Genomic DNA, 25588 nt, shown 5'->3' with positions numbered 1-25588 from the left:
GCGAGACAGGAATGATGGCTTTAAACTGCTGATTTTGATTGATACTAATTAGAGAAATTCAGGATATCATTGCAATTAAACACTTGAAAATCTAGTGCAGGTGGAAAACTGAATCTAAAACTCAAACCCGGAATAGGAGGTGACTGATACAGTGTGGTGACTGACACCGTGTAGTGACTATGCTCTATGTTTAAGCTTCATATGCCTTCAATGATATGGTAAACTACACAGGTTTTGCCTTTGCCAAAGGTCACAGTTCTCACCGTATGGGGTGGAGGCAACTTTTGCGTACGATCATACCATACCATGTTATCATCCAGGCCCAGCTATATGGCGCGTCAAAACCGCGTTATCCTGCCTACAGTTCAACGCTGCAAGGACGCGTAGAAGTCGCGTTCTCCCTCGTGGCTTTTCGTGTTTTTTTTCGTGTTTTTTTCGTGTCGTGGATACGCGTCGTGACTGACGATGTCTCACACGAGGCGATTTAGCCAAGAGTCAATATATCTCTGTATTTGAAGCTTATTCTCTGCTTCCCGTGCATTTCGCACACACCCAATCGCTGTTTCGTTTTCGAAATTACCTTGTTGTACATTACGATTTCCTTGTTTTCCTTTTTCTTGCCATTTTCAAATATGGCTCGCAAAAAGTCGAAAGCACAGAAGACGTTTGAGAGAGAGAGGGCGGAGGTCTCACATATCATCCTTGATCGGGGCGAGACTTTGCCAGGAAGTATCATATCAGCACAAATCATGTTTCAGAATATTGCTAATGTGTTGCTCTTGAACAGTCGGCGTGATAGATGAAGCCTGGCTTCAAAGGTGGAAAGCCAATGAAGCACGAAAGGTGGAATTCAAGCAGATTCTGATTGACAGATGTGAACCGCTACCCGAGGGCGGCATTACTGACACCTGGTTGCACACCTGGGAGACGATAGAGGCGACTCGGATCCTACAAGAACAGGGAAAGGCGCCACCAGCAGATGACATGACTCCTGACTGGCTACTGCGTTTCAAAGCAGACCAAAAGGCCGCTGAAGCTGAAGTGCGGCCTAGGACTGCTAAGCGTAAAGCAGATTCAGATGCTGAACAAGCAAGGAAGGAGGAGCTCCGAGCTGAAAAGGAGCACTCCAAGCGCGTGAAGTTAGCGGAAGCTGAATCGCTGATGCGGCTCGCAATACCGGAGGAGGCAGAAGAAGAGACAGAAGAGAATTCTTATGCTAATCCAAGAGCCTTCACAGATGACGACGACTGGATGGTGGACGACGACGATAATGACGACGCCATCAATGCCATACAATCGACGTTCGAGGAGACCAACACTTCTCAAGACACAGAAGAGACCGAGATGCAACAATCTTCGGTCGATAATTCAGCCAAAAAGAAGAGGTATTATCCAAGGCTTCTCGGCTTCAAGAGAAAGGGCAATGCAAGAAAAAACGCTGCAAAACTCCAGGCCATGAACGCCCTCCCTGGCCATGAGAGTGAGATTTTCGAAGAGACGGGAGTCCACCTCAAGGATGAGGATCAAATCCTCGGCGAAGAAGAAAAGAAGGCGACTGTCGAGAACATGCCTCCGAAATACAGGATGGATTCGGATCCGCGGCTGGGAGAGCTTGAAGTCGACACAACTTCGCATATCCAAGAGGGAGAACGACACGACCGTTTCGTAGAGACTGCTCGTAAAATCGTCAGCTTTTTGAAGTCCTCGGCTTCTACATATCGAAATCTTCCTAGAGAAGCCAAGAAAACAACCTGGAAGCCCATGGTGTCTGGGTTACTCACACTGATGTGCCGAGCATCCGAAGATTTTTTACTGGAGAATCTCCTAAGCGGAATTGACAACTCGGTTCGTTTCACTCTTGGGAATCTGGACTTCACGCTCGACGATCTGGTAAACCTCCCACGATGGTCGGTCACGAAGAACCTTGAAAAAGGTGTTTATGTCGACATCTTACATATCAAGGAAGAACTCGAGCAAATCCGACAGCTCTACGTAGGTTCCGCTACAGGAAAATTTGGGATCGCTCAACGATGGTACCAATATCTGCAACGGCGAGTAAAGCACGAGTATGGCAGACACTCCAAGGCTATCCTAAAGCCCAATTTGACTGTGTGCCTTCGCGGCCTTGCACAATATGACGATACGCGATACCCGTGGTTAGTATGCTTTGCTGAGACTTTTTTCATGGTCTACCTCGGTACTGTTACGGATCCTGGTTGGCGTCCTACCACAGGTGATATCAGGGAAGCCTTCATCAACGACGAACTCTATGAGCTTGTCGGAGCATGTAGACGCGCTGCAGGCCTACCAGCCCCTCTTTCAGTCGGACTCAACTCAACATGGTCCCTCTGCCAAGGATATCGCGGAGGATTGAACATCAACTCCGCTTGTTTCAATTGCGAGAGGAAGGTAGTACCAAGAACCCATCCGGATTGGGAACCCGAAGCTTTTATATCCCGCGATCCCGAACGTCCCGGAGAAAACGTGGAGTGCTATAACTGCGTCATCTACCGCAGAAAGTATGGGGCCAATCGCAACCCGTCTGCTGAGAAAAGGCTTGCTTTCCGGAGAACGACGCCAGTCCCAAAGGTTTGCCAGGCCTGGAAGTGTAAACACAAGCTGATACCTTATGGGGAGATGATTGATTTTTACCTAAAAAACTATAAATATGGTGGAAGTCGGGTAAACCAATGTCCATCAACTGGAAGGTGGGTGGCAAAGGTCTTTCAGCACGACGAGATTCACCTTGGTAAGTACTATTGGGTGTGTGATGATTGCTCACGCTTTCAAATGGGCTGGAAATTCTACTTTGATAATAGGAAGAAACTTTCAGGAAAACCGGAAGTCGCATCCCCCACTCCTCAGCAATGAGCTCACCCGAATCCCACGCAAATGTCCTGGAACGGTGTTGAGATACGTGGTGAGTTGAGTATCATCCCACGATACACATACCTTCTTCTGTCGGTAGTGCGCAGGCGTATAGCCGGCTCTGATGCTGACAAACCTGGTAACTCACATTACCATTAGATTTCTGCGAAAGCTGGCGACGCCTGTTAACCACTTTCCCGAAGTCACTTACTAACCAGTAGATCTTGCGGTCCTTGCTCCGCGATAGCTGAACTCGAGACGGGATCTTGTATACCGCTCGCAAAGTGCAGGCCGTTCAGTAGACGCCTTTGGTGAGGGTCGGCGTAAAACCCGCCCTCGAAAGTAAAGATCGGATGTCTCTGACAACCGCTCTTGGAGAAGTGGCTTAAATGCCACACTCCGCTACCATCGACTTAGATACCGTAGCAGTGCTTTCCATCGAAATTTCCGGCTTGCTGGTGTTTCGAGGGAGAGAAAGGGGATGCCCGCGTATGGAGGGAATGCTTGTTGAGTGACCTTATAGAGGACCTGGCATCGGAGAGTGTGCACTATGCGACGTATGACAACAAAGCAACGGCGATAGCTAACCGATAGCTTTCGGCTGGCTGAGAGAAGGCTGATCTATATCCGAAGACTGAGGAAGTACTCCTGTCGGTAGTCCCATGACTTGTGAATTAGCGTGCTCCCTAATACTTGCTTCACGGCTCGTAAGCTGTTGCCTTCGTGAACCTTTGACTTCGGTGATGAGGCTATACAGATCTTTAGACCTCCGACCTCCGACCTCATCCAAGTTAACATGGCATTGGAAACTAGCTCCTCGTGCCCCACGAATATACGGTATACCTATGCACGTGTGTAGCGCTAGTGGAAAACAACCTGTATTCTTTTTTTTCTAGTCTCAATGAAACGATCACCAGGGTAAATGTTGATGAGAGCAGCAACTTGCAGACTACCCAACAGAAGTTGGTATTAAGTGAGCTGATAGAAGCTCTACGAAGGTGGCGAAGTATGAGAATTCTATCCATACTTTTAGTGCTCCCTAAAACAAAGAGTATATCGCTCGAACAACACCACAACGATCAACCATGCACGAGTAAACTTTGTCACTTACGGCTTAGGAACGACATACATTGTGATCCGTATACGGATACTCATATAGAGATACTACGCAAAAAAACTAGTGTTTGTTTTAAATATCTCTTAGAACGGCGAGTGTCTAGAACTAATCTGTAAACCACCCGAGAGAGGAACGTAGTATAGAATACATGTTACTCTTTCTACTTCCTACTGCACGTAGTTATTGCTCTAGCTACTATAGTAACTCCACACATCCATTCCTATGACTGCTAGCTGCGGTATCAACTCTCACACCATCTCGAACAGTGAACATCCTAATGTTGTTTCAATTCTCACCAACTTCTCCGCCACTACTCTATTAATTAATTGATCGCTCCATTAATGAGGTTTGTTATATATAAAATACCTCTTAGGGCCCATTGGGACGAGCGCAGCAATATTCGCACCCACCAAACATATGCACCATGTACCATCACTCTTATCACTTCACTCTGATGTTTAATTACGAAATACTGATCTTATGCCCACACCCTTATAAACCTAGCAGCATGAGAGGATACGTTGAACACACTACTACAGTCTCAAGTCTTTACTAGCTATTAACAGCGCACGAAGAGGGGTGTAAAGATATCGCTCTCCGTCCATGCGGCAGTGATGAGCTATGTTTGGCATGTCGAGAACATCACATGAGCCCGCTCGAACAATGAGACCTGTGTCCATACCACCTGCCATATCTCGAGTAGATGATCTAATTAGTTGCGTATCTTTTCCTAAACGCTTGCTTATCAAACTCAGCTTTTGAGCGCGAATTTGAAAGCCATGATATCCTGAAGGGTCACGTAGCAGTTTGTGCATAGTACTCCGCGTCACGCAATACCATACTAGACAACAGCAAAATTCCAACCACGCGATCCAAACGTCCCCCGTGGCTTATTGCCTTCTGACTTATACTTCGTTTGCAAGAGCGAATACCATTGAAACGTTTGGATAGCCTCATATTGCTTGGAAGTAGTGGTATTGGGGTAAACCACCTTGAGGACCTGCACGCAGAGCAGTGAGAAACTGGGTCACAGTCCTTACGCTGAGACCTTGCCAACCATGGTTACTGACCTTGGTAACCATGTATCGTGTGCAAACAAATATGCACACGGCCTACGTGCTTTCCAACACTGGCATATTCTTTGCTCCGTGCTCAACTCGAGGAAAAATCTGCAAATTGCAAACAACGTAATTAGTGGGCCAAACCAATAAGAATATCCACTGTGCTCGGCCTACAATACACATTGTCGGCGGAATGAATCAGTAAGGTACGCTATGCACAGAGTTGCCTGGTGCTATGCTATTTAGAAAGTTGTCATAGGGCTAGTTGAGCTGACGAGAAAACTTCACGCTTAATGAAAGACGAGTTGCAGTGCGCGCATATACCCAAGGTTTACGGACTCAACTCTCGTACCAACATACAATGAATATGAACAATCTACAATATATCGGAGCACAGGATAGGCTCGAGCGTATTATCGCGGCGAACATCACCATATGCAGCAATACGGGTAGAGGACCCGCGGTGAAAGCCGGCAAAACTGCGGGTCTGGCGAAAATTTGGCGAAGAATCTGGCGACAGAGATTTCACGTGCACGGCCCCGATTACGTGAGTGCCGCTGCGCACGAGCCATGAACGCAGGTTTAAATACAACACTTTTCGGCGCCCCCCTCCTGCTCTTTTTTTCATTAAGACCATGTTCGCATTTCCCCCTCCCCCCCTACATTTTACAACCACTAACAACGCCGCAGACTTCATAGAATCATTTCTAATAGTATGCATCTCTCTCTGAGTTACTCTAAGTAGCCACAGAATCTCCAACCTGGTTGATGACTGAGAGCCTCGATGTCCCGGAGTGAGGCCTTGTTTACGATTGCTTCGGCAAGCGTGGCGATGATCTTCAGCTGACTGGCTGTGTACTTCGGTCACACTGGAAAGCAGGACGTTGATGGCAATCTGACAGGCTTTTTGTTTTTTCATTGGTGCTTCTGGGCTAGTCCAGTTCATTGAGGAAGGAACACATGACATGGCGATGGAATACTTGTGGAAAACAACGCGTAGAAATATTACAGTATAGCTCTATCAACAATGCCCTGCTCGCTGTGCTTGCGCATCCAATCTAGTATGCTGCGACGTGCATGGTTCAGCACCACGCGTATTTCTCGTTGGCTACCCAGTCCATCTTATCCGCTACCGGGCCTTGGTGCTCCGGAAACCACCTGAGGCTTGGGACACTATCGACGTCCCTGTGAACAACATTGGCACTTGGATGCAGCTTCCTCGCAGCTGCAAGCGCCGTGGCTGAAGGCGACCACATCTCTACCTTCTCCATCTTCCACTCCTCTGCTTCTCGCTGCGCCATGGCCAGCAAGGCTGCAACGGCATCTTCGTGGCTATCATCTCGAGCTGTACCATTGCCATGGCTCGACGAACCCTCCCAACCACCATCTTCAATCACCAATCGCAGAATGTACAGCGTGTTGCCCTTTGTATCTGCCGGGTCCTGATTATACCACATGCGCGTCCAGTAGCACCATACGCGCTTGCCCTTTTCCGTGCCTACAACGGCGCCCTTGATCTGGGGCTTCTTGCTATGAAGCTCATTCCCCACAAATTCTTCGCGCGCATGGTGCCAGCGGATCGTCTCGATATTGGGAATCAGAGCGACAGCTGCATTACTTCCTTTTGGCCGCGACTCTAGGTCTCGGCGGACAAGAGCCACGTCAGTCTCGCACAGGTCTTGCAGATCTTGTGCATAGAGCGGTCGCGCTGTGGGCAGGCTGCTGGTGCCTTGGCTAACGGTACCGGGAATGGAGACGTGCGATGATGAGAAGGGCTCCCAGCCAAAGGTGTTGTAGAATTTCTACCGTCGTTAGCTGCTGACGAGTTTGCCTAGCAACAAGTACACTCACCTTTCCGATATCCGAATAGAGTACCGAGAACAAGCACTCTGTGCCGTCTTCTGTCTGATATGTTTTCAATATCTCACCCAGCTCGGTCATCATCCTCTGTGCATAACCACGCTTTCGCAGGTGGTTGGCGCAGAACACGCTTCCGACACCGTGACAGATGACTTCCTTGAGCGTGCCCTCTTGCCATACCCACGCCTTCTTTCGGTATGTTTCACAACTCGCCAGTGGTAACCTGGTTCGCGACTGTGGATCGAGCGGATTGTTGGGCAATGAAGTGTCGACTAGGATCCAGTACGAGAGGCCGCCATCACGCGTCATCTCAGTCGCCGCGAGGACATCTTCACGGCGGAGATAGGCTGGCACCTTGAGAGCACCGCACCATTCTTCCGCGTTGAGCTTGAATTGGAGCAATTTCTCCGCATCACTAGGGTGGACGAGTGCCAGGGAGGGAGAGTCGCTTTTAGGGAGGTTATCGGTGATGGCCATGGTTGCTAGTATATTGTTTTGCAAAAAGGACCGAGTTGTGATATGGCCTTGTTCTTTATAACCTTCACTCGTCCAGCTTCCGCTACCTACTTGTCAAGCTGTCGTAGGGCGTCGAAGGCATGCACTCGGCCCAGTTCCCATGCACGCTCGAAGCAGGGACGATACCGTACCGAGTAAGCAGTGGGCCCCCGGGTGCGACAGATTGGCTATGTCGGTATCAAATGACGGAGTGCTAGGCAGGAAAAGGAACTCGTTGTCGGTGGGTCTCTGTTTAGTCCAGAACACCCCGCGTCCCCGTGGCTCCATTCCGCCTTGCTTCTCCGTCCAAACTTATAGCCAACCCCGGATTCTCACAAAGACACTCGGACGGGTACGTGACGTTGGGCGGCCCGTTGTATGCCGTGGCAAAGCGAGTTCGGATGCCACTGCTTGCCATGGGTCATGTGCAGCCGTCCGATTGGCGAGTAGCATCGCATCTTGCATGGAGCCGGTCGTCTGCTCACTGAGAGTTACGGGCTAGTGTCCGCATTCATTGTTTATTCATTGCCATCATGGCCATGACTGGCGGTTGAGCATTGCTTCTCATCGGTCCAGTACAACGCGAGCGCAGGCTTGTGACAATGCCTCGTCATTAGCGGCAGTTCAGCCTCGCTAGCCTACTACTGTGCCAGCCTCAAACCATTTGTGCCATCGCCAAACCAAAACCGCCGTCTCTTGACCACCACCGTTGTACCATTGCTCAAAGTCGGCATGTTTTGTCTGTCGCGCTGAATGCTGGCTGTGCTGTAATAGCCGTGCATTCAAATGTGCTGTCGTGGCACGTAGCTCTTGCTTCAACTCACCTTTCGGTGGTACCATTGCCCGCTTCCGCTGTCCCTTCCGCGATAGCCCCCCTAACCCCAGGCCAGCTTACATCTAGAATATTCGCACCACTGCACACTGCATCTCAACCCGAACCTTGCGCTCGCTCTCGTCGTTTTTTCTCTTCTTCTTCACATTCACTGCACACTGGCTGTGGAAGACGCTGAGGGTCGCCAAGGTGCCTGACAAAGGCGTCCGACAAGGCTGCCTCCAAGTGAAATTGAACTGGTCTTGTTCACGTAAACGCTACGTACATATGCCCCTCGCGGTCATTTCCCTTCACCAGACCACGTAGATAAGTACATATTAATGTCTATCACTTGGTCCTCTCCTGAGACCTTATACACGGATTCGCTGTCGCTCAATCTGAGCACTGCTCTGGTAACTACACATTGCGAGTTCAGCCTTTAGATCCACCACCACTTCACCCAATCTCTCCTATATGCGAAAAAAAACCAGACTCCTTTGAGATTTGAGATTTCAATGGCTCCACCTGGTTTTCGCATGAGTCGAGAAATCGTCGTCCTCTCTGATAGTGAAACAGAAGATGAGGACCACACAAAGCAGGAGTCGGGGGATCTCATTGCAAGACCGACAGCAGGGCCCGCGCAGAACAACCCGCGCATTGACGGAAATATTGCAGAACCCCGTGGAGGCGTACCAGTCATTGATCCCGAGATGATCGACTTGACTGCCATCCCAGATATTGATGTTCCGCCGTCAAATCCCGTCGGGTTACAGGGCAATGTACCGCAGCCCGATGGCCAAGCTTCTGACCAGAATGAACATAGCCGTATGCTTACCGAGACTGCCTATCTGCAAATGATTCTCGGCGTATTGCCGGACATTTCGGTTGAGTATGTGCTCAAGCTCATCAAGGAGAAGACAACAGACGCCACACGAACAACGGCCCGATGCGAGCATCTCATCGCCGAGCTTCTAGAAGGCGAACCATACCCAAAAGAAGCAAATGAAAAGAAGAGAAAGCGAGAAGACGACGCCGATCATGAGCTGAGCGGCTATGAAAAAGGCGAGCGTGACCCACAGGCTCATGGTTATGAGCACGACGCGTAAGTACCCATTCACAGCTGCTTTAGTGCAAGTAGTATGCATACCTACGTGTAAAATCCGATTCAAGAAGTGCGACGTTGCTTCTAGACAGGGCTTCAAGTGCGCTTTTTGTAGCAATACATGGAATCATGAAATAATCACTGTAGACACTGCACTCTAGTCATGGAACAGCGCAAGACTGGCACTCTGAAGAGAGAAGAAGCAGTGCTTTGATAGCGCAATGCTACTTCGTTGCTTCGTCATACTGACAACACACTCTGCAGCATAGAGCTCCTCAAGGATGAATTTCCCAACGTACCTGTACGACATATTACGATCGTTTTGCAAGAAAAAAAGACACTTTACAAAGCTTACTTGGTTATCGAGAAACAAGTGCGCGACTACGGACTCATTGCTGGGCCATTTACTAGAATCACCAAATCCCGTAACAAGCGCGGCACCGAATTTATGTTGATCGAGAAGGGCAGCCAACTACCCAAGGAACTTCACGCAGCAAAGAAGAAGATTGAGTTTGAAGCTGGTGAGTGCTTTTTGCAAAACCAACCAACAAGTAGATCATGCCTAGGAGTAAAATCACAAATGTTTAGTTCCTGGTGTAGTGTCCAAGACCATATTCTCTGGCTAACAACTGCCAGCAAAACGCCGCAAAGTACAGGAAGCAGAACAGGCGGAAGAGGCCAACCTACTCGACGCACAGATGAACAACCTGATGGGCGAGTGCGCGTGCTGTTTCGACGATGTACCTCTGAACCGCATGATCGGCTGCAGTGGCGAAATGGTGCACTTTTATTGCAAAAGGTGCGTATGCCGACAGATCGAAACGCAAATGGGACAATCGCGTTGTAGACCAAATTGCTTTGGGGTCGATGACTGCGACGGGACTTTCTTACGCAGGCAATTACAAGATGTGTTGAGCGAAAAGACATTTGAACGACTAGAGCACATGCAGCAGATGGAAGACCTGAAAGCGGCCGGCCTGGACTTTCTTTCTGAATGTCCGTTTTGCGATTTCAAAATGGAGTGTCCGCCCGTTGACGTCGACAAGGAGTTTCGTTGCCAAAACACCAAGTGTGGAAAGACAAGCTGCCGCCTCTGCCAAAAGGAATCCCATATCCCACTCACTTGCGACGAGTTCAAGAAAGACGGTCAGATTACGCTAAGACATATAGTTGAAGAAGCCATGTCGGCAGCCTTGATCCGTCATTGCAACAGGTGCAAGCATCCGTTTATCAAGGAACAAGGGTGTAACAAGATGACGTGCACACATTGTAGGAATCTGCAGTGGTGAGTTGGAGCTCTGGATTCTCAACAAGAACGTACTGACATTGCTTCAGCTACGTTTGCTCTCAAAACGTGACCGACTATAGACACTTTGGTGATGGCCAGGCAGGCAAGTGTCCTCTGCATGAAAATGCCGAAGAACGTCATGAACAGGAAGTCAAGAGAGCAGCTGACGAAGCTATGGCCAAAGTCCGAGCTGAAAATCCAGGCTTTTCAGATGCAGATCTCATGATCAAGGTATCCGACCAGGTCAAGCAAGCAGAGGAGACACGCAGAGGTCGAGTGCGAGCCGAGGCACACGCATTTCCTTATCATATGGTTGGTGACCAGCTCCACCGTGTTCCACGTGCTGGTCAAGCAGGTGCACCGCAACCTCTAGTTCCAGTCCAACAGATACCTCCACCACAGCCAGCACCTCAGTACGTACACCCCCGCCCACCCGTTTTCCATGCTCCTATTATTCGACAGCCGGAACAGCCAATCCCATATCAACCAATGTTTCCTGTCCAACCCATCAACTTCTACGGTGCTGTTCCACCGCGGCAACCATATGAATTTCAGTTCTACCACCCTTTCTTACCACAGTGTCGGCGCTGTCATCTGAATCATCCCCCTGACCAGCATTGTTAGACCTCAAGCTTACGTTGCCCTTCGGAACTTGTTACGCGATCGTGTCGTTCCGGATGCAGTTGGGCATGTCCAACCAGGATACGATATAGCTCGTTTGCAGGCACATATAGATGAGCTTCATCAGGCGACCGAACTAGCGCGACGGGCACATGCGGTCGAGTTAAACGATTTCATGGTGCAGTTGGCGCAGAGGCGCCGCAGAGAATCTCTTGAAGGAAATGCGCGGAGATAGCATGGTTTGCGATGCGGGATACTTTTTTTTAATTTGCATTGGGAGATATTTTCAGTAGTTATACCGATTAGCAGCATAGTTTATTTGAGTTTGAACCTATATAGCATCAATACTCAACACTTACACATTGCTTCTTACTAACCGCACTACATTACCTGAACATCCATTTTCTTGTTGCCAACAGCCTCTATCATGCTGCAGCAAAACCCATGCCACGTGATCCAGCAAAAATAATCCAAAAGATGCAAAAACATACGACAGCGGGGATTCGCTAGTGGTCACCCACCTAACTACTAATCCGCCGGTAAACTGCTTATATATGCCAGATCGGACGGGATGGCTAGCTCTCAGTTTCCAATGGTCGTATGTGCCAGAAAAAATACAATAGGTTTAATTTATTTGCGAGTAACTCGTTTTTCTGTACTTGGGAAACCAGTTTCCACCAAGACTACTAGCTCACAGCTAGCTTCTAGTACAACTTCGCACAAATCGAGTAGCCATGTAGTATACAAGGTTCTGTAGACGTTTAGCCATTCACGAGAGAAACGGAGAAACTTCAAATTCGAAAAAAAATAGCATGAATTACTCCATATACGTACTTCCACATCACTCCCCATAATCCGGACGCCAGCGGAAATCCCCCCTCCATCACGTGAACATTACGCCCCGCGCTGCTTACTATTGGCACCCATGACTTCAAATGGAACAGCCAAACATGCTCCCTTTGCCGTCTCTTCCGCTACCTACTATCCATTCTCTCAAGTAAAAATCAATCATCATAATATCTCACATGTTAGCCACCATATCCCCCAACCTCGCCCGTTGCCTCTTCCACTACCCACCCGTGTGGGGCTTCCGCATAGCGTTTCGTCTTGGCATTACAGCGGGATATCTTGGGCGTAGTAGTCTGCGCACTGGGTTTAATGGGTACTTTGAACTTTGCCGGTTTTCGCGTTTGAGACTGGGGAGAAGGCGGGGTTGAGATGGAGGGGAGTCTTGTGTCAAGCGTGTAGGTGTGGGACGCGATTGCTTTTTTGTGAAGGAGTTCTGCGAGGCTGCGAAGGGCTGCAATTGTTCGAGTGTGCGTTCGACTGGCGGGTTTGGCTGGGTGGCTTCATATTACTCTTGGGTGTGTTGGTGTTGCTTGAGGGTGATGCTTATGGACTTTTAGGCTGGGCTTGATTGTAGTTGCGAATGGAGGATTATGTTGGTGCTTGGTGTTATTGGTGTTACATCTTTCAATAAAAATGGAGTTGGGAAGCATGCTGAATATACTGCTTTCAGATATTGCAGTGCTGTTAGTGCTTGCCCATTGGTAGAGAACCCGCCGACGGCAGGCAGGGTCATGGCTTGCATGGAATTGGATGGTTGGCTGAGAAGAACACCCTTCCTATTGATAATTTCGACAAACACATGTTCGCTAGAGTGATGGACGTCCAAATCTGTCAATTCGATTAAGCCATAGACTGAGTACTACAGTGAATTCCTGTGACGACTTCACACACACATTACCCCACCATGGCAAACATAGGCTCAAAGAGTCACCCGCAATAGTCCACCGACTGTTGAACAGGTTGTCCAGTAAAACTTGCGGTGCTGGCGAGCATATTCTCTTCCCTGTTGGGATGGAGTGATTGCGCCGACATCGCCGCATGATGCAGGAACGGAGGTGGCGGGGGGCTTGGTTTGCGCGTGGCGGGGCAACGGAATGACTGCGGCTGCCTGTGATTTGAGCGCAAAGGCCCTGGAAACACAGTCCTTGTTCGTTCAGAAGAGGCGATGGGGGCAAGTAAAGGAACTTTCCATCATGCATCAGCCTAGACGCCTCGTGCATGCGTTCTGGAAGCTGACGGGACGGGGGCATTTGAGTGGTTGAGTCAGTCAGCGATTCCGGAGCTACAACAACAATTTTCCCCATGGGGACCATGACTCTACATTGTCCCCAAGTCAACATCTTGACTTTTTTACTTTTGGTTTTGTTGGACGATTGCATATATTCAATACCATGTCTTCACATACAGCATCGCAGCGCTACCTGAGCACCCGTGGTGGCTCCTACGACGTAAGGTCAGCGCAAACCGTGGGCGCACTCGCATGCTAACATGTGCAGTTCTCATTTGAGGATGTTGTTCTCAAGGGCCTCGCTGCAGACGGCGGTCTGTTCATCCCTGAAGAGATCCCAACGCTTCCCGAAGACTGGGCGTCCAAATGGAAAGATCTCTCCTTCGAAGACCTCGCCTTTGAAATCTTCTCCCTCTACATCTCCCCCTCAGAGATCCCCTCCGCAGACCTGAAAGACATCATCCGCCGCAGCTACTCCACGTTCCGCGCAAAAGACGTCGTCCCAACAGTCACACTCGACAAGGAGAAGAACATACATTTGCTTGAGTTGTTCCACGGGCCTACATTCGCCTTCAAGGATGTTGCTCTGCAGTTTCTCGGTAATCTGTTCGAATACTTCCTCGTGCGCAAGAACCAGGGCAAGGAGGGCCGCGATAGGGAACATCTGACGGTCATTGGCGCTACAAGTGGTGACACTGGTTCAGCCGCCATCTACGGTCTGCGTGGAAAGAAGGATGTATCCGTCTTCATCATGTTCCCGCATGGCAAGGTCAGCCCTATCCAGGAAGCACAGATGACGACCGTCATTGACGCCAATGTTCACAATTTGGCCGTAGACGGCACTTTCGATGATTGCCAGGTATGTACAGAAATTCCGAAATACACAACACTACTAACAATATCAGGACTTTGTAAAGGCCCTCTTCGCCGACCCAGAAATCAACAAGACGCACCGCCTCGCCGCTGTAAACTCCATCAACTGGGCCCGCATTCTTGCGCAAATCACCTACTACTTCTACGCCTACTTTGACCTCATCAAGAAACCCTCCTTCCTCCCCGCCTCCACCGTCCGCTTCGTTGTACCAACCGGCAACTTTGGCGACATTCTCGCTGGCTTCTTCGCGAAGCGCATGGGCCTGCCTGCTGAAAAGCTCGTTATCGCAACCAACGAGAACGATATCCTACACCGTTTCTGGGAAACCGGAAAGTACGAGAAGCACCCTGTGCACGGCAAGGAGGCCGAGGGCGGCATCCCAGCAGACGGTGCGAAGGCGCACGAAGGCGGAGTCAAGGAGACGCTGAGCCCAGCCATGGACATTCTCGTCTCATCAAACTTTGAGCGTCTGCTGTGGTTCCTCTCGTACGATGTCTACAGCACAAACTCGGATGCTGTATCGCAAAGGAGAAGTCAAGCAGGCGATCATGTACGGAATTGGCTCAACGAGCTCAAGTCTCAGGATGGTTTTGCAGTAGACAAGCAGATTCTAGAGGCTGCCAAGGCTGACTTTTCCTCGTACCGTGTTAGCGATGAGGAGACCATTGAGACCATCAAGTACGTCTTTAACGCGGAGTCGTCTAAGAACTACGTCCTTGATCCCCACTCGGCTATTGGTATTGCGGCGACGCTGCGCTCGGTACAAGTGTCGAAGCCTCCTAGCACACACCACATCGCGCTTGCGACTGCGCACCCGGCCAAGTTTGCCAATGCGGTTGAGCTCGCACTGCCGGATCAGAAGGAGTACTTCCAGGCCAAGGTACTGCCGGATGAGTTTAAGGGACTTGAAGACAAGCCCAGGCGAGTCAGCCATGTCAAGAAGGCTGAAGGGTGGCAAGGCGTACGCAAGGTTGTTATTGCAGAAGTAGAGGCGGAGCGACGGGCTGCTGAGGGCGTGTAGTAGAAACATATAAGAGGTTGTGGTTTTACATGGACGGAGATTATATTTTGGATAGACGAAATACTGGACACTGGATACTGAGTACAGAAATGGAGTTGGTACACGCTTTCATCATACTAGTCACTGCTGAGGTTATCATTGTTACATGGCTATCAAGCGTATTCCACTTCTATCCTTTTCATTTTCAGTACCTATTTCCGCAGCGCATCCTCTACCTCCTTTCCCCCCTCCTCCTCTACCCCATCCCTCCGTCTAACAACCTCACTCTCAAACCCCAACCCAGCCCTCTGCCTCAAAACCCCATACACCGCACTACTATCCGCCCTCCTCCCCCTCTCCTCCGCATACCCCCTCGCCCCCTCCGCAGCCTCAAGATACATCTCCCCTATCTTCAATTCCACGCCCCTTTCCCTCGCAATCGCAACCCCATGTCCCACATCTTTAATCCCGAGCCCCAACCCCGACGCCGGCGCCTGCCCCACAGCAGGGAGATACGAACCTGAAGTTAGGCGCCGCGACACGCCGAGTGCATACGCGCCAAAGTTTTCTTCGATAAGGGATTCGAGGGTGGATGAGGGGAGTCCAGATGACTCGGCTAGAACGTGGGCTTCGGAGAGCAAGGTCATGAGGCCTGCGGTGATGAAGTTGCTAGTGGTTTTGAGGAGCATGGCTTGTGAGGCTTCGTCGCCGACGTGGAGTACGCGGCGTGCCAGGACGCCTTTGAGTAGTGGTGTTACACGGGTGATTGCTTGGGGCGGTCCGGCTACGGCGACGAGGAGCTGGCCTGCGATTGCGACGGGAGTGGCGCCGAAGACGGGGGCGGAGATGTATGAAGCATTTTTCTGGGCGAAGGAAGTGGAGATAGTAGTTGTGGTGGAGGGATACACCGTGGTTGTGTCAATGATAACTTTTTGGGAGAGAGGGCCGCTGGATTGGATGATGGTTGCAAGGGTTGTTAGGGCCGTGTCGTCGCTGACCTGGGGATTTTCAGTTATATTCTTGTACGGAAGATGAGTACTCCCTATAGAGGAGAGTGAAATGGGTACTATGTACAGATATGAAAATGACATTGCAGGTTTGGACTAGATCGGCCACTGTGGCACACGCCATGGCACCAAGCTCTTCCAACGGCTTGCCTCGTGAGAGTGTTCGATTCCAGTATTTTAGCGGCGGATAAGCGTCTGGATGCTGTTGTATGTGTTTTTGGATGTTGGTTGCCATGGCCAGACCCATTGACCCTAGGCCTATCCAGCCCACCCGCAGTTGTTCTAACGAATCCATCTTGAAAGAAAATGGGTTGGTAAATCTGGCTCGAGTCTTCCCTTCACAAGTCTTTGAAAAAGGTAGTCAGTGGAATGGTAAGGTGACTCAACTATGGTATACATACTCATGAGTTAGTGCATTGCACTAGTGTGCATCAGGCAAGAGTAAAACGGATATCCGACGAGACTCGATCCTTCCGACCATCTTTGAAAGAGTCAGTAAAGCATTACTCCGGAAAGCAACATGACTCGGCTACTAAACATTTCAATTTCTCTAGCCAAAAAATACTTTGTAAGACTAAAGGTATTATACACCAAAGACAAACTCAAACTCCGGGCTATGCTGGTATCCAATAATTTTGAGAGCCAGATACGGAACCAACTGAGTAATGATACTATGCTCTGGCTCTGGCTCTGGCATACATGATATAATCACCTCAAAGGAACATCCTACTCCTCATCTTCGTCATCATCAACCACACGTCTCCGCTTTGTCCGGCTAACCACGACTTCGTCATCGTCATCGTCGTCGTCTGCTGCAACAGCCCCGCCCCTGGCTCTCTTCGGACTTGGCGCAATGCCTTCATCTGGGTCGTCGTCGTCCTCGACAATCTCCGGCTCCTCGTCGCTGGCAGCGATAAAATCATCCTCCTCGTCATAGTCGTCCTCGCGATTCCTCCGAGGGCCACCATAATCTTCATCGTCGCTCCAGTCACGCCGTAAGCCACCACCCTTTCTCTGTTGCTGTTTCCTAGGAGCGCGGTCTTCCAGTCCATCAACATCGAGTCCGCCTCCTGATGCTCGTCCGCTGCTGCGGCCCATGGTGCGGTTGGCGCGCTCGGCCTGGCGGGCTTCGTGCTTCTCGCGGGCGCGCAGTTGCCGCTGCTTCTCTTTGAATGTGGCTTCTTCGCGTTGTCGGCGTAGCTCGGGATCTTCGTCTACGTTGATAAAGGAAATAGCCTGGTCGGCGTCGTCTCGGCCCTTGGATGCCACCTTTGCAAGATCGTTTTGCAGCTTCTCCAGCGCAGCATCTTTTGTGTTTGCAGCGGGAACCACATTTAGGGATGCAGTGAGCTTGTTGGTCACACGCATAACATTGGCCTCTTCGTAAGGGGCCACGAGATATGTGTAACTCTCCTTCTTCGCGCTCGTCTTGGTGCCGGTTTTGTCTTCCCTGATTGCTGTGGGGGTGGGAATCTTCGGGTTTATCTGCGGTGGTGCAAGCGTGTTGGCGTCGATGTCGAACTGCACGGTAGGGTCGCTGGCGAGTTGCAGGGTAAGAGAACCGTCGGACCACCTCAGGATGCGAGCATTCGACTGCAAGACAGCGTTGTTCGAGGGTGAGCGCCGCCATCGGATGGTGGTCATGGCAGTGTGGTAAGCAGAAAAGTGTTCAGACGCGCCGACCTTGGAATGGTGATCGGTGGTTGGTGGTTGGAATGTCCTATGGTCAAAGGCCTTGTCCTCGAAGGAAAGGAAGCGCGGGACCTTGAGCAGGTAGAGTTCATTGTCGGTGGGCTCGGGGACTGCATGGCGCGCAAGGTCTGCGTCCATGTATGCAAATGTCTGTTGCTCGACTTCCTCCACAGCCTCTGCTTGCCTGACGCGATCGTTGCGTCCTTCGTCGTCACCGGAGTCGAGCTCGGCATCGTCGAGCTTGCGCTGCTCACTGTGACACGTCAATTGGATGTCGCATACCATTCTCTACCGCGACGTACGCTTGCGCATCGTGTGCGTCTTCCTCGGCGTCATCGTCTGCGCCGCCGTCGCCAAAGAGGTCGTCGTCGTCGTCGTCAAGGCCATTATCCTCGACGGTATTCAGCGGCGTGCCTCCCTCGCCATCGTCAGCAGGAGTAGCATGGCCATTGGCCTCGTCGTCGGACAGGGTTGGATCGTGGCCCGCGTCGGACATGGTCGCGACAGATGGCGGAGGCTGCGTTGCTTGCGAGGCGCAGAAAGACGGGCGTGTCGGGACGTGTCGGGGCGTGTCAAGGCGACGGTGAAGGACAAGCCGAGCAAATGCCACACGTGATGATGGTTCAGCAAAGGACGGCGGAGGACTGGAACGCAGCAGCTGCACGGCTTCAAAGTTCCCAGCGACGCCAGCAGCAGGCCGTGTACTGGGCGCTATACCGGATGCGGCAGTAGCGCCCCGCCCCTTCTCGACGCAGGCCCAAGGGAGTGTCGAGTGGGCCCAAAAAGCGTGCCCGCTTGAGACGTATCACCACCTCCTCCCCTTCAATTCTCTTGCATACTCCTCAAGCCGGCCCTCTCTAGGTGCATCCATAGCTCCCGTCTCGCCGCTTGCAGCCCCTGCACGCCCACAGCCAGGACCCCGCAAACAAATGGCTTCTTTCTTCGCAAACGTGTAAGTTGCTTGGCACTTGCTCGCCCTCGCTCGAGTGCTCTCTCCCCTTCCCTCTAGTACAGTCCAAACACTCCCCCTCCCTGGTATGTTTCAGGCAAATCTGCTGCATATCCTCATCCGGCTTCAATCTCGCCATCTCCACCTCACTCTGGGAAGCTGCGACTTGGTCACTTTTGGCCTCCCAATTCCCGCCCGCCGAGGCTCCAAAGGTGTTTCCGTCTTCTAACAACTTCACCGATAGTCGCCAAGGACTGGCCGGCCGCTCCAGCAAAGGCCAGCAAGGCAAAGGCGGCTCTTCGTCACCAACGGCTTCATACTCTGCTTCGCCAACTTCTCAGCACGCCCCAAACCAACCGCCTATGCCTGGTTCGCCTGCTCTGTCGTCCAACATGTCGTTCGAAGGCCCGCCATCCGAGGGGTCCGTGCCATCTGGCTCTCGCAGACCGCCTTTCTTTTTCCGCGAGGAGTACTCCAACTTGATTGTCAAGGGTAATTTCATGACGCTGGCTGCAAAGCCCAAGCTTGTTGAGGAGGGCGAATGGCTCGCTCATCAAGGTAAGCTTTGCCACGTGTGAGGTTCGGCCGGAAATGGCGCTAAAAGCATGTGACTAGTTGTCGAGCAGTACAGACTACTGGAGCAAATGATTGAAGTCATTAAGGTAGTCGACGACCGGACAGGCAAACCCATCTGTAACCCAGATGTCTGTCCCACCATGTCTGCCAGTGGTCACACATATACCTGGCTTGACAACAACAAAAAGCCCATCAAGATCCCCGCCATCCAGTACATCAACCTTGTACAAAAGTGGATCGTGGGTAAGATCAATGACCCGAACATCTTCCCTACAGACACCACCGCCATCTCAATTGGAACGACAACCTATGCCTCTGGATCCCTTACTCCCAACTCGACACCGCAGCCTCTGGGACCTACGTCCCTCAACCAGCCCGTATCCCAGCTGGCCGGACGCGAGTGGCTCGGCAAGTCATCTGGCTTCCCCGAAACCTTCGAGGGCGACATCAAGAGTATCTACCGCCAGATGATGCGGTGCTACGCCCACATTTACCACGGCCACTGGCTGGAACCCTTCTGGAACGTGAGTGCATACAAGGAACTCAATACGTGCTTCATCCACTTCATCAACGTCGGCAAGCTGTTCAACCTCATTGGCGACAAGGAGATTGAGCCCATGCAGCCGCTGGTCGACCTCTGGGCGGAGAAGGGGCTGCTTCCTCCGATTACTGCTGCCAAGGAGAATGCTCCACCTGCGTCTTGAAGATAGTTCTGTCTACTACTACTACAATTACTTTTTTTGAATTCGTCAATCGACCAAAGAATAAGCATGTGGGTAGCCCCATTTGACATGGAGGCCCCTCACCCCAAAAATGCACACGAGGCCGTCCATATCTCTGCATTGTACATGTAGCGCGAAAACCGAGTCAAAGGCGAGGATGATGATGATGACAATGATTGGCGTTCTGGCATGTCTTACCTTACCATTTCCGCAATGTGAGCCTTGGAAATAGCATAGAGCAAATGAAACTTTTTTTGTCATACTCATCCATCTTCATCTTCATCTTTTGATACAATCAATATCAGGTCACACGACACATGAAAGGCACAACGACAACGAGGACGACTTAGTAAGAAGAGGTTCAAATTTGATAGTACCACGCAAAAGCAACCAAACAACTCTTGTCCCCCAACCATAACCCCCCCTAGAAACGCAATGTCATAGCCCCATTCCACACACGCACTCACAAAACTCCAATGGTGACACAGACCAGAGAAACCCATTGTCTCCACTCCGCTCCACCATTTCCATTTGACATTTTCATCACCAATGCAAATAACACTTCATGGGTCCGTGGCATGCGGGACGCGCGTTCGTTATGGAGATGCCTGGGCAGGGACAGGCACTTGACATTTTTCGTGACTCGCTACATTACAGCTCGCCCCAGCGGCGAACTTACTGGTGACCGGCCTTGCGGAGGGAGTTGCTCAACCACTCGAGACCCTCGTACAGACCGTCACCAGACGTGGCGCAAGTCGACTGGATGTACTGCATCGGGTTAGTGGGGACGCCCTAACAAAGTGGGTCTGCTTGCAACTTACCCAGGCACGTTGTCGGAGGCTGTGGAGACCAAGCTTGTCGGTGATTTCAGCAGCGTTCATGGCGTTCTGTCACGAAAAGGTTAGCCATTGTGCAATTGCGAGACTTGCGAGCGATGATGGAAGGGCTTACAGGCAAATCCTGCTTGTTGGCAAAGACAAGGAGAAGAGCATCCCTGAGCTCGTCCTCGTTCAGCATGCGCTGGAGCTCCTCGCGCGCCTCGACAACACGGTCGCGATCGTTGCTGTCGACGACGAAGATGATACCCTGGGTGTTTTGGAAGTAATGCCTCCACAGAGGACGGATCTTGTCTTGACCGCCGACATCCCACACGGTGAACTGGATGTTCTTGTACTCGACAGTCTCGACGTTGAAACCTGGAAAAAGGGGGCACAAAAGTCAGCGCACTGCCCTTCGCAACGGTGGCCGTATGCAGCGCAACATACCAATGGTTGGGATGGTGGTGACGATTTCACCCAACTTGAGCTTGTAGAGAATCGTGGTCTTTCCGGCAGCGTCGAGACCGACCATGAGAATACGCATCTCCTTCTTTCCCCATAGCTTGTCGAAGAGCTTGGAGAATGTGAGACCCATGACTGCGGTGGGTGGATGTGCGAGTGTGAGGAGGGTGAGTGGGAAGGCGGTGTATAGACTCTCGAACCTGTGGCGCTAATTGTCAGGACGGTATTGAGAAGAAAGCGATGGCGTCATGGGCGGAAAGGACATGGCACGACGGGCGTGGACCTCGCTGGCGCAGAAAGGCACTGGGAGAGCGTGGCCTGTTGCCAACCCCAAGTCGCAGCCCGGAGGAAAGCTGGCCTCGGAAGAGGCGACGTAGGGGTAGAACAAAGCAATCACAGGAAAAAACAAGGCGGCGAGGGACGACTTACGGCTATGTTCTTGAGAGTCGGTGGTATTCGGGGATGGGGCGGGTGGATGTGGATGTACTCTAATTGATGCACAGGAAGGGCTGCGTTGAAGAGATGTGGTGGAAAGCGCGGCGAATGCTGGGCACTGTTCGTAAGCTGGTAAGTGCCACTACCGCCGGCACGTGACAACTATCAGCGATCGCTTATCTGCGCGTGTTCAAGGACTTGCGGTGAGAGGCGAGCGTCTCCTTTACATTCTTGGAACTGCTCTTATGCACCTGCTCGCATCTTGACACGTTTTGGCTCTCCTGAATGTCCAGAGCGGGAATTCAGGCAGCCATTGGCCTCCGCTTGGCCGATCTCCTCAGCCGCCCCAGGATTGCGTGAACTCCAGGACCCACACCTATCCGCACTACACTATATTCATTGACGGGGCATTCCTGTCCTCGAGAGCGCTGCATGGCGACGATGCATATTGCAACCCTTTTTGACGGCCTCGTTGTTTCCATGCCCGCCAAACCTGTCCCACCAGTTTCGCCGGCTGCATGGCGCTATTGTGAAACCACCTGCCGCTACCCAAGACGACAAAAACATCCGAAAATTGTCCATTTGTAGCAACGTCGCACAGTCGCCTTAGGCAACAATGTTTTGTGCAAGACAACATCAGTGCATCGTCAACTGGACACGGTTGTCATTGTTCCAAGGCAGACATAATTGACACCACTGCTGTTCCGGGTTTCCCCATGTTCTCTTCTCCCACCATGCGCACCATCTCCCTGTCTGCTTGTTCCACCTCACATCGCCCTGTGCACCTCTTTTGCCTTCCTGTCACTCACAACCACTGCAGCTTGAATGAAGACAGGCAAGCACATCGAAACACCCATAACCCAGAGCCCGCCGCGAACAACTGAAGTCACCGAAGTAACCGCGAGCAAACAACTCACTGTACAAGCAAGTCGAACAGCAAGAACCGAAACTGCAAAGGCGTTGAGCACGTCCTGTGCCAGTCCAGCCATGTTGCCCACCACCACTGCTGTAACGAAAAGGGGAAAATTCTGCCACCTCATTAGATGACTGACAACCCCTATTCAAAACTTCGTTCAAGACTTGCCTCCATCCCGGCGTGATAGCACCTACACATACGCATGTACCTGGCAAACGACTCTGGAGGAACACGCTGCTTCAACTGCGCTTTGGTATCCTGAGCATGTAGATTGCTGCTGTTTTCGGTAGGTAGCCTACCTCTAGCAGAGATGGCGCGAGCAACAGCGTGAGGCATCATCGAGACTGCGAGTATCAGCATCGTAATAATGGAACTCAAGTATGTATGTGAGAGGGGGCGTATGCTTACTCATGAAGTGAACCGGGATAGCTAGGATGGACATGTAGCCGTTAAGGTGGGGCAACATTTTGCCTGGCCAGTTGTCGTTGTCGATTCGGTGTTCAGTGGGAGAAGAAGAAGAAGAAAAGGATGAACATTGCTTTGTAGAATGTTTGCCCATTTGAATCACCTAGAGCCTCCTTCCTGGTACGGCGGGTGACTTGTGTAAACAACATTGCGTGTGAGAGCGAGAAGTGACGAGGGAGTCGTGCTTTCCAAAGAGAATGCGGTAGTAGCAGTACGCTCCAAGACACGAAAACACAACAAGACACGGTGAACCTGACTACATTCAAGTCTCTCAAGGTAAATGTTTAAATGACAAGCGATCCAAAACTTCATACATCCTATCATCACCACCAAATTCCATGCACCTCCACTCCACCTACTTCAAATCCTTTGTCCTCTCCTCACTCTCTCTGATCCACTTATCCAACAACTCCCTATTCCTCGGCTTAAACCCCACCTTAAAATACTTGGGCTCCATCGTCAAACTCGTCGGAAGCGCATTCGCCTCCAGACAATCCAGAACAGGCTCATCTCGCGGATCAACCGGGGGCGTAAATTCAAATGCAGAAATTAGTCTGACAAATGCAGTAAACAGCTCGCGGTTCGCCAAGTGAGAGCCTACGCACATGCGTGAGCCGGCGCCGTACCCGTAGTGCGGTGTTCCGGCGCCGTCGGGAACGTTGAGGTAGCGCTCTGGATCGAAAGTCTCGGGGTTGGTGAAGTGAGACGGGTCGTAGTTGCCGGCGTAGGCGTTCATGTAGAAGGTAGTTCCTGCAGGTATGACGGTGCCGTTCCATTCGATGTCTTTGATTGAGACGCGGGGCAGGGAGATGGGGATGACGATCCAGTAGCGTAGGATTTCTTTGTACAAGGCCGTGATGTAGGGCACGCGTTCTTCGTCGAGGCAGCGCACCCAGGCATCGTTGTCGGGGTATACTTTCATGATTTCCTCGTACGCGCGTTGTTGGATCTTTTGGCCTTTGGGGGTCGCTAGGTAGGCGATGCCCATGATTAGGTTGCCGGGGACCGTGTCGAGGCCTGCGGAGACCATGGAGAGACCGATGGAGGTGATTTCGGCTGGTGGGTGTGTTAGTGAATGCCTGGTGTGGAGAAATAGAAAAGGGCTTACCTCTGTTTAGCTTTGCTTCGGGGTCTTTAAGGATGTTGCCGGTAATGCATGGTTTGTCTGTGCCGTTCCCGATCTTCTCTTCCAATATGCTGAGTAGCTTGTCCATGTATACGTCTCGTCTCTTTCGGAAGTGCTCAGCCTCATTGTTTTTACTTGGAAGCAGCCTTAGCAACGGGATGTAGTCTTGCCAGTTGTTGCTTGTCGACCTGAGTGATCCTATGCCCCTCTCGACATCGACAATCTCCTTGAGCAGCGGTGCGTTCTTGTTGCCATCAATACGGTATCCGTAGTTCAGTGTCAAAGACGTGTTCAAAGCGTATCGCTGCCAGTATGCTCGGGGATCGAGATCGACTTCTCCCCCTTTACTGTCTTGGAGAAGTTCCTTGATAGAGACGGTCGATTCGAGGTCGATGAGGGGCATATATGACTGTACAGCAGGTCGGTTCAGGGCCGTCGCAGCTGCCTTACGGCGGGCTTTACAGGAGTCATCCCATGGGGAAGTTCCAATTGTGAAACCTTGTGAGGAGGAGACGACTTTATGGAAGGTATGGAGCATAGGCCGTGAAATCATGGCTGCTTGGTTTACGATCCAGAGATGACGGATGGAGTCGAACGAGTTTGCAAAGACGATTCTCTGGGTCTTCGTCAGGCTCTCTACTCTTGAGACGAATGGTGATCATGCTAAGGACCAGTACTTACCTTGTTTCCCATCCTCACCTGGAAGACAGGGCCATACTTCTTCGCCCATTGTTGTGCTACCTTTGGATGGTTGGTGCCAAGTTCGTACAAGCTTCCAACAAGTGGAAGTCCAGGGACTTCGGGTAAGCCTTTGATGTGTGGTTTGTCGGTTCCATAGAATAGTCTCCACAAGAAGTATCCCAGCACTGCAATGCCGGCTGCGTAGATAGGGATCGTCATGGTTGTAGCCAAGCTCAACGTGTGAGAGGAATAGAATAGAAAAAGAAGGGAACTCGCGAAATCTGTGAGACGAAGGACATGAAATATAGCTTGCAGCAATACCTATAAGATGGAGCTTGCCGATATCCAGCGAGGCTTCGCAAAACTCAGGCTTGGAGAAGACCACACCTTAGCCTCGGTAACATAATCCCTCGTCTGACTGGACAAGATTTTTAGTTTAGTTACGCTCCAGTAGTCCACCAAAATGGAGTTGTTACACCAATTGTCAAGTCAGGCAGACGATCGTGTTCAGTCAAGGCGGAATAGGGCCGCACTTTCCGTGCGGGGAGGCGCGATGTAGGGTGAG

The 25588-nt window shown here is 51.2% G+C and overlaps 12 protein-coding genes across 12 annotated transcripts; 6 read left to right on the top strand and 6 right to left on the bottom strand.

Annotated features, from left to right (window-relative positions):
• Window positions 1-266: 266 nt before the first annotated feature.
• COCCADRAFT_97559 (uncharacterized protein) lies at window positions 267-488 on the top strand (the record flags this gene model as incomplete). The annotated part of the gene is made up of 1 exon (XM_007714641.1): window positions 267-488. One exon carries the CDS (start codon window positions 267-269, stop codon window positions 486-488), a length of 222 nt encoding a protein of 73 aa, XP_007712831.1.
• Window positions 489-632: 144 nt separating this feature from the next.
• On the top strand, window positions 633-2549 carry COCCADRAFT_37255 (uncharacterized protein; the record flags this gene model as incomplete). Its single annotated transcript, XM_007714640.1, has 3 exons — window positions 633-786; window positions 1190-2409; window positions 2517-2549. The coding sequence occupies 3 exons, from the start codon at window positions 633-635 to the stop codon at window positions 2547-2549; spliced, it is 1407 nt and encodes a 468-aa protein (XP_007712830.1).
• A 3579-nt stretch (window positions 2550-6128) lies between these two features.
• COCCADRAFT_97564 (uncharacterized protein) lies at window positions 6129-7383 on the bottom strand (the record flags this gene model as incomplete). The annotated part of the gene is made up of 2 exons (XM_007714639.1): window positions 6129-6848; window positions 6898-7383. The coding sequence occupies 2 exons, from the start codon at window positions 7381-7383 to the stop codon at window positions 6129-6131; spliced, it is 1206 nt and encodes a 401-aa protein (XP_007712829.1).
• Window positions 7384-8727: 1344 nt separating this feature from the next.
• On the top strand, window positions 8728-11226 carry COCCADRAFT_97571 (uncharacterized protein; the record flags this gene model as incomplete). The annotated part of the gene is made up of 4 exons (XM_007714638.1): window positions 8728-9314; window positions 9579-9835; window positions 9951-10599; window positions 10650-11226. The coding sequence occupies 4 exons, from the start codon at window positions 8728-8730 to the stop codon at window positions 11224-11226; spliced, it is 2070 nt and encodes a 689-aa protein (XP_007712828.1).
• A 2237-nt stretch (window positions 11227-13463) lies between these two features.
• On the top strand, window positions 13464-15195 carry COCCADRAFT_97575 (uncharacterized protein; the record flags this gene model as incomplete). The annotated part of the gene is made up of 3 exons (XM_007714637.1): window positions 13464-13520; window positions 13569-14159; window positions 14206-15195. 3 exons carry the CDS (start codon window positions 13464-13466, stop codon window positions 15193-15195), a joined length of 1638 nt encoding a protein of 545 aa, XP_007712827.1.
• A 191-nt stretch (window positions 15196-15386) lies between these two features.
• Window positions 15387-16476, bottom strand: COCCADRAFT_5503 (uncharacterized protein; the record flags this gene model as incomplete). Its single annotated transcript, XM_007714601.1, has 2 exons — window positions 15387-16172; window positions 16249-16476. The coding sequence occupies 2 exons, from the start codon at window positions 16474-16476 to the stop codon at window positions 15387-15389; spliced, it is 1014 nt and encodes a 337-aa protein (XP_007712791.1).
• A 225-nt stretch (window positions 16477-16701) lies between these two features.
• On the top strand, window positions 16702-16884 carry COCCADRAFT_97591 (uncharacterized protein; the record flags this gene model as incomplete). The annotated part of the gene is made up of 1 exon (XM_007714636.1): window positions 16702-16884. The coding sequence occupies one exon, from the start codon at window positions 16702-16704 to the stop codon at window positions 16882-16884; it is 183 nt and encodes a 60-aa protein (XP_007712826.1).
• A 23-nt stretch (window positions 16885-16907) lies between these two features.
• On the bottom strand, window positions 16908-18369 carry COCCADRAFT_26707 (uncharacterized protein; the record flags this gene model as incomplete). The annotated part of the gene is made up of 2 exons (XM_007714610.1): window positions 16908-18119; window positions 18166-18369. The coding sequence occupies 2 exons, from the start codon at window positions 18367-18369 to the stop codon at window positions 16908-16910; spliced, it is 1416 nt and encodes a 471-aa protein (XP_007712800.1).
• Window positions 18370-18802: 433 nt separating this feature from the next.
• COCCADRAFT_5501 (uncharacterized protein) lies at window positions 18803-20102 on the top strand (the record flags this gene model as incomplete). The annotated part of the gene is made up of 3 exons (XM_007714600.1): window positions 18803-18825; window positions 19067-19380; window positions 19438-20102. 3 exons carry the CDS (start codon window positions 18803-18805, stop codon window positions 20100-20102), a joined length of 1002 nt encoding a protein of 333 aa, XP_007712790.1.
• A 693-nt stretch (window positions 20103-20795) lies between these two features.
• COCCADRAFT_97497 (uncharacterized protein) lies at window positions 20796-21533 on the bottom strand (the record flags this gene model as incomplete). The annotated part of the gene is made up of 4 exons (XM_007714635.1): window positions 20796-20888; window positions 20942-21007; window positions 21072-21316; window positions 21386-21533. The coding sequence occupies 4 exons, from the start codon at window positions 21531-21533 to the stop codon at window positions 20796-20798; spliced, it is 552 nt and encodes a 183-aa protein (XP_007712825.1).
• Window positions 21534-22602: 1069 nt separating this feature from the next.
• On the bottom strand, window positions 22603-23217 carry COCCADRAFT_37246 (uncharacterized protein; the record flags this gene model as incomplete). The annotated part of the gene is made up of 3 exons (XM_007714634.1): window positions 22603-22882; window positions 22942-23095; window positions 23160-23217. 3 exons carry the CDS (start codon window positions 23215-23217, stop codon window positions 22603-22605), a joined length of 492 nt encoding a protein of 163 aa, XP_007712824.1.
• A 354-nt stretch (window positions 23218-23571) lies between these two features.
• COCCADRAFT_97535 (uncharacterized protein) lies at window positions 23572-25242 on the bottom strand (the record flags this gene model as incomplete). The annotated part of the gene is made up of 3 exons (XM_007714633.1): window positions 23572-24272; window positions 24325-24958; window positions 25024-25242. The coding sequence occupies 3 exons, from the start codon at window positions 25240-25242 to the stop codon at window positions 23572-23574; spliced, it is 1554 nt and encodes a 517-aa protein (XP_007712823.1).
• Window positions 25243-25588: the final 346 nt, after the last annotated feature.

This window comes from Bipolaris zeicola (assembly GCF_000523435.1).
Source record: "Bipolaris zeicola 26-R-13 unplaced genomic scaffold scaffold_85, whole genome shotgun sequence".
Classification (NCBI taxonomy): domain Eukaryota; kingdom Fungi; phylum Ascomycota; class Dothideomycetes; order Pleosporales; family Pleosporaceae; genus Bipolaris; species Bipolaris zeicola.
Note: the sequence above shows the minus strand (reverse complement) of the source record. Positions and strands in the feature narration are given on the sequence as shown.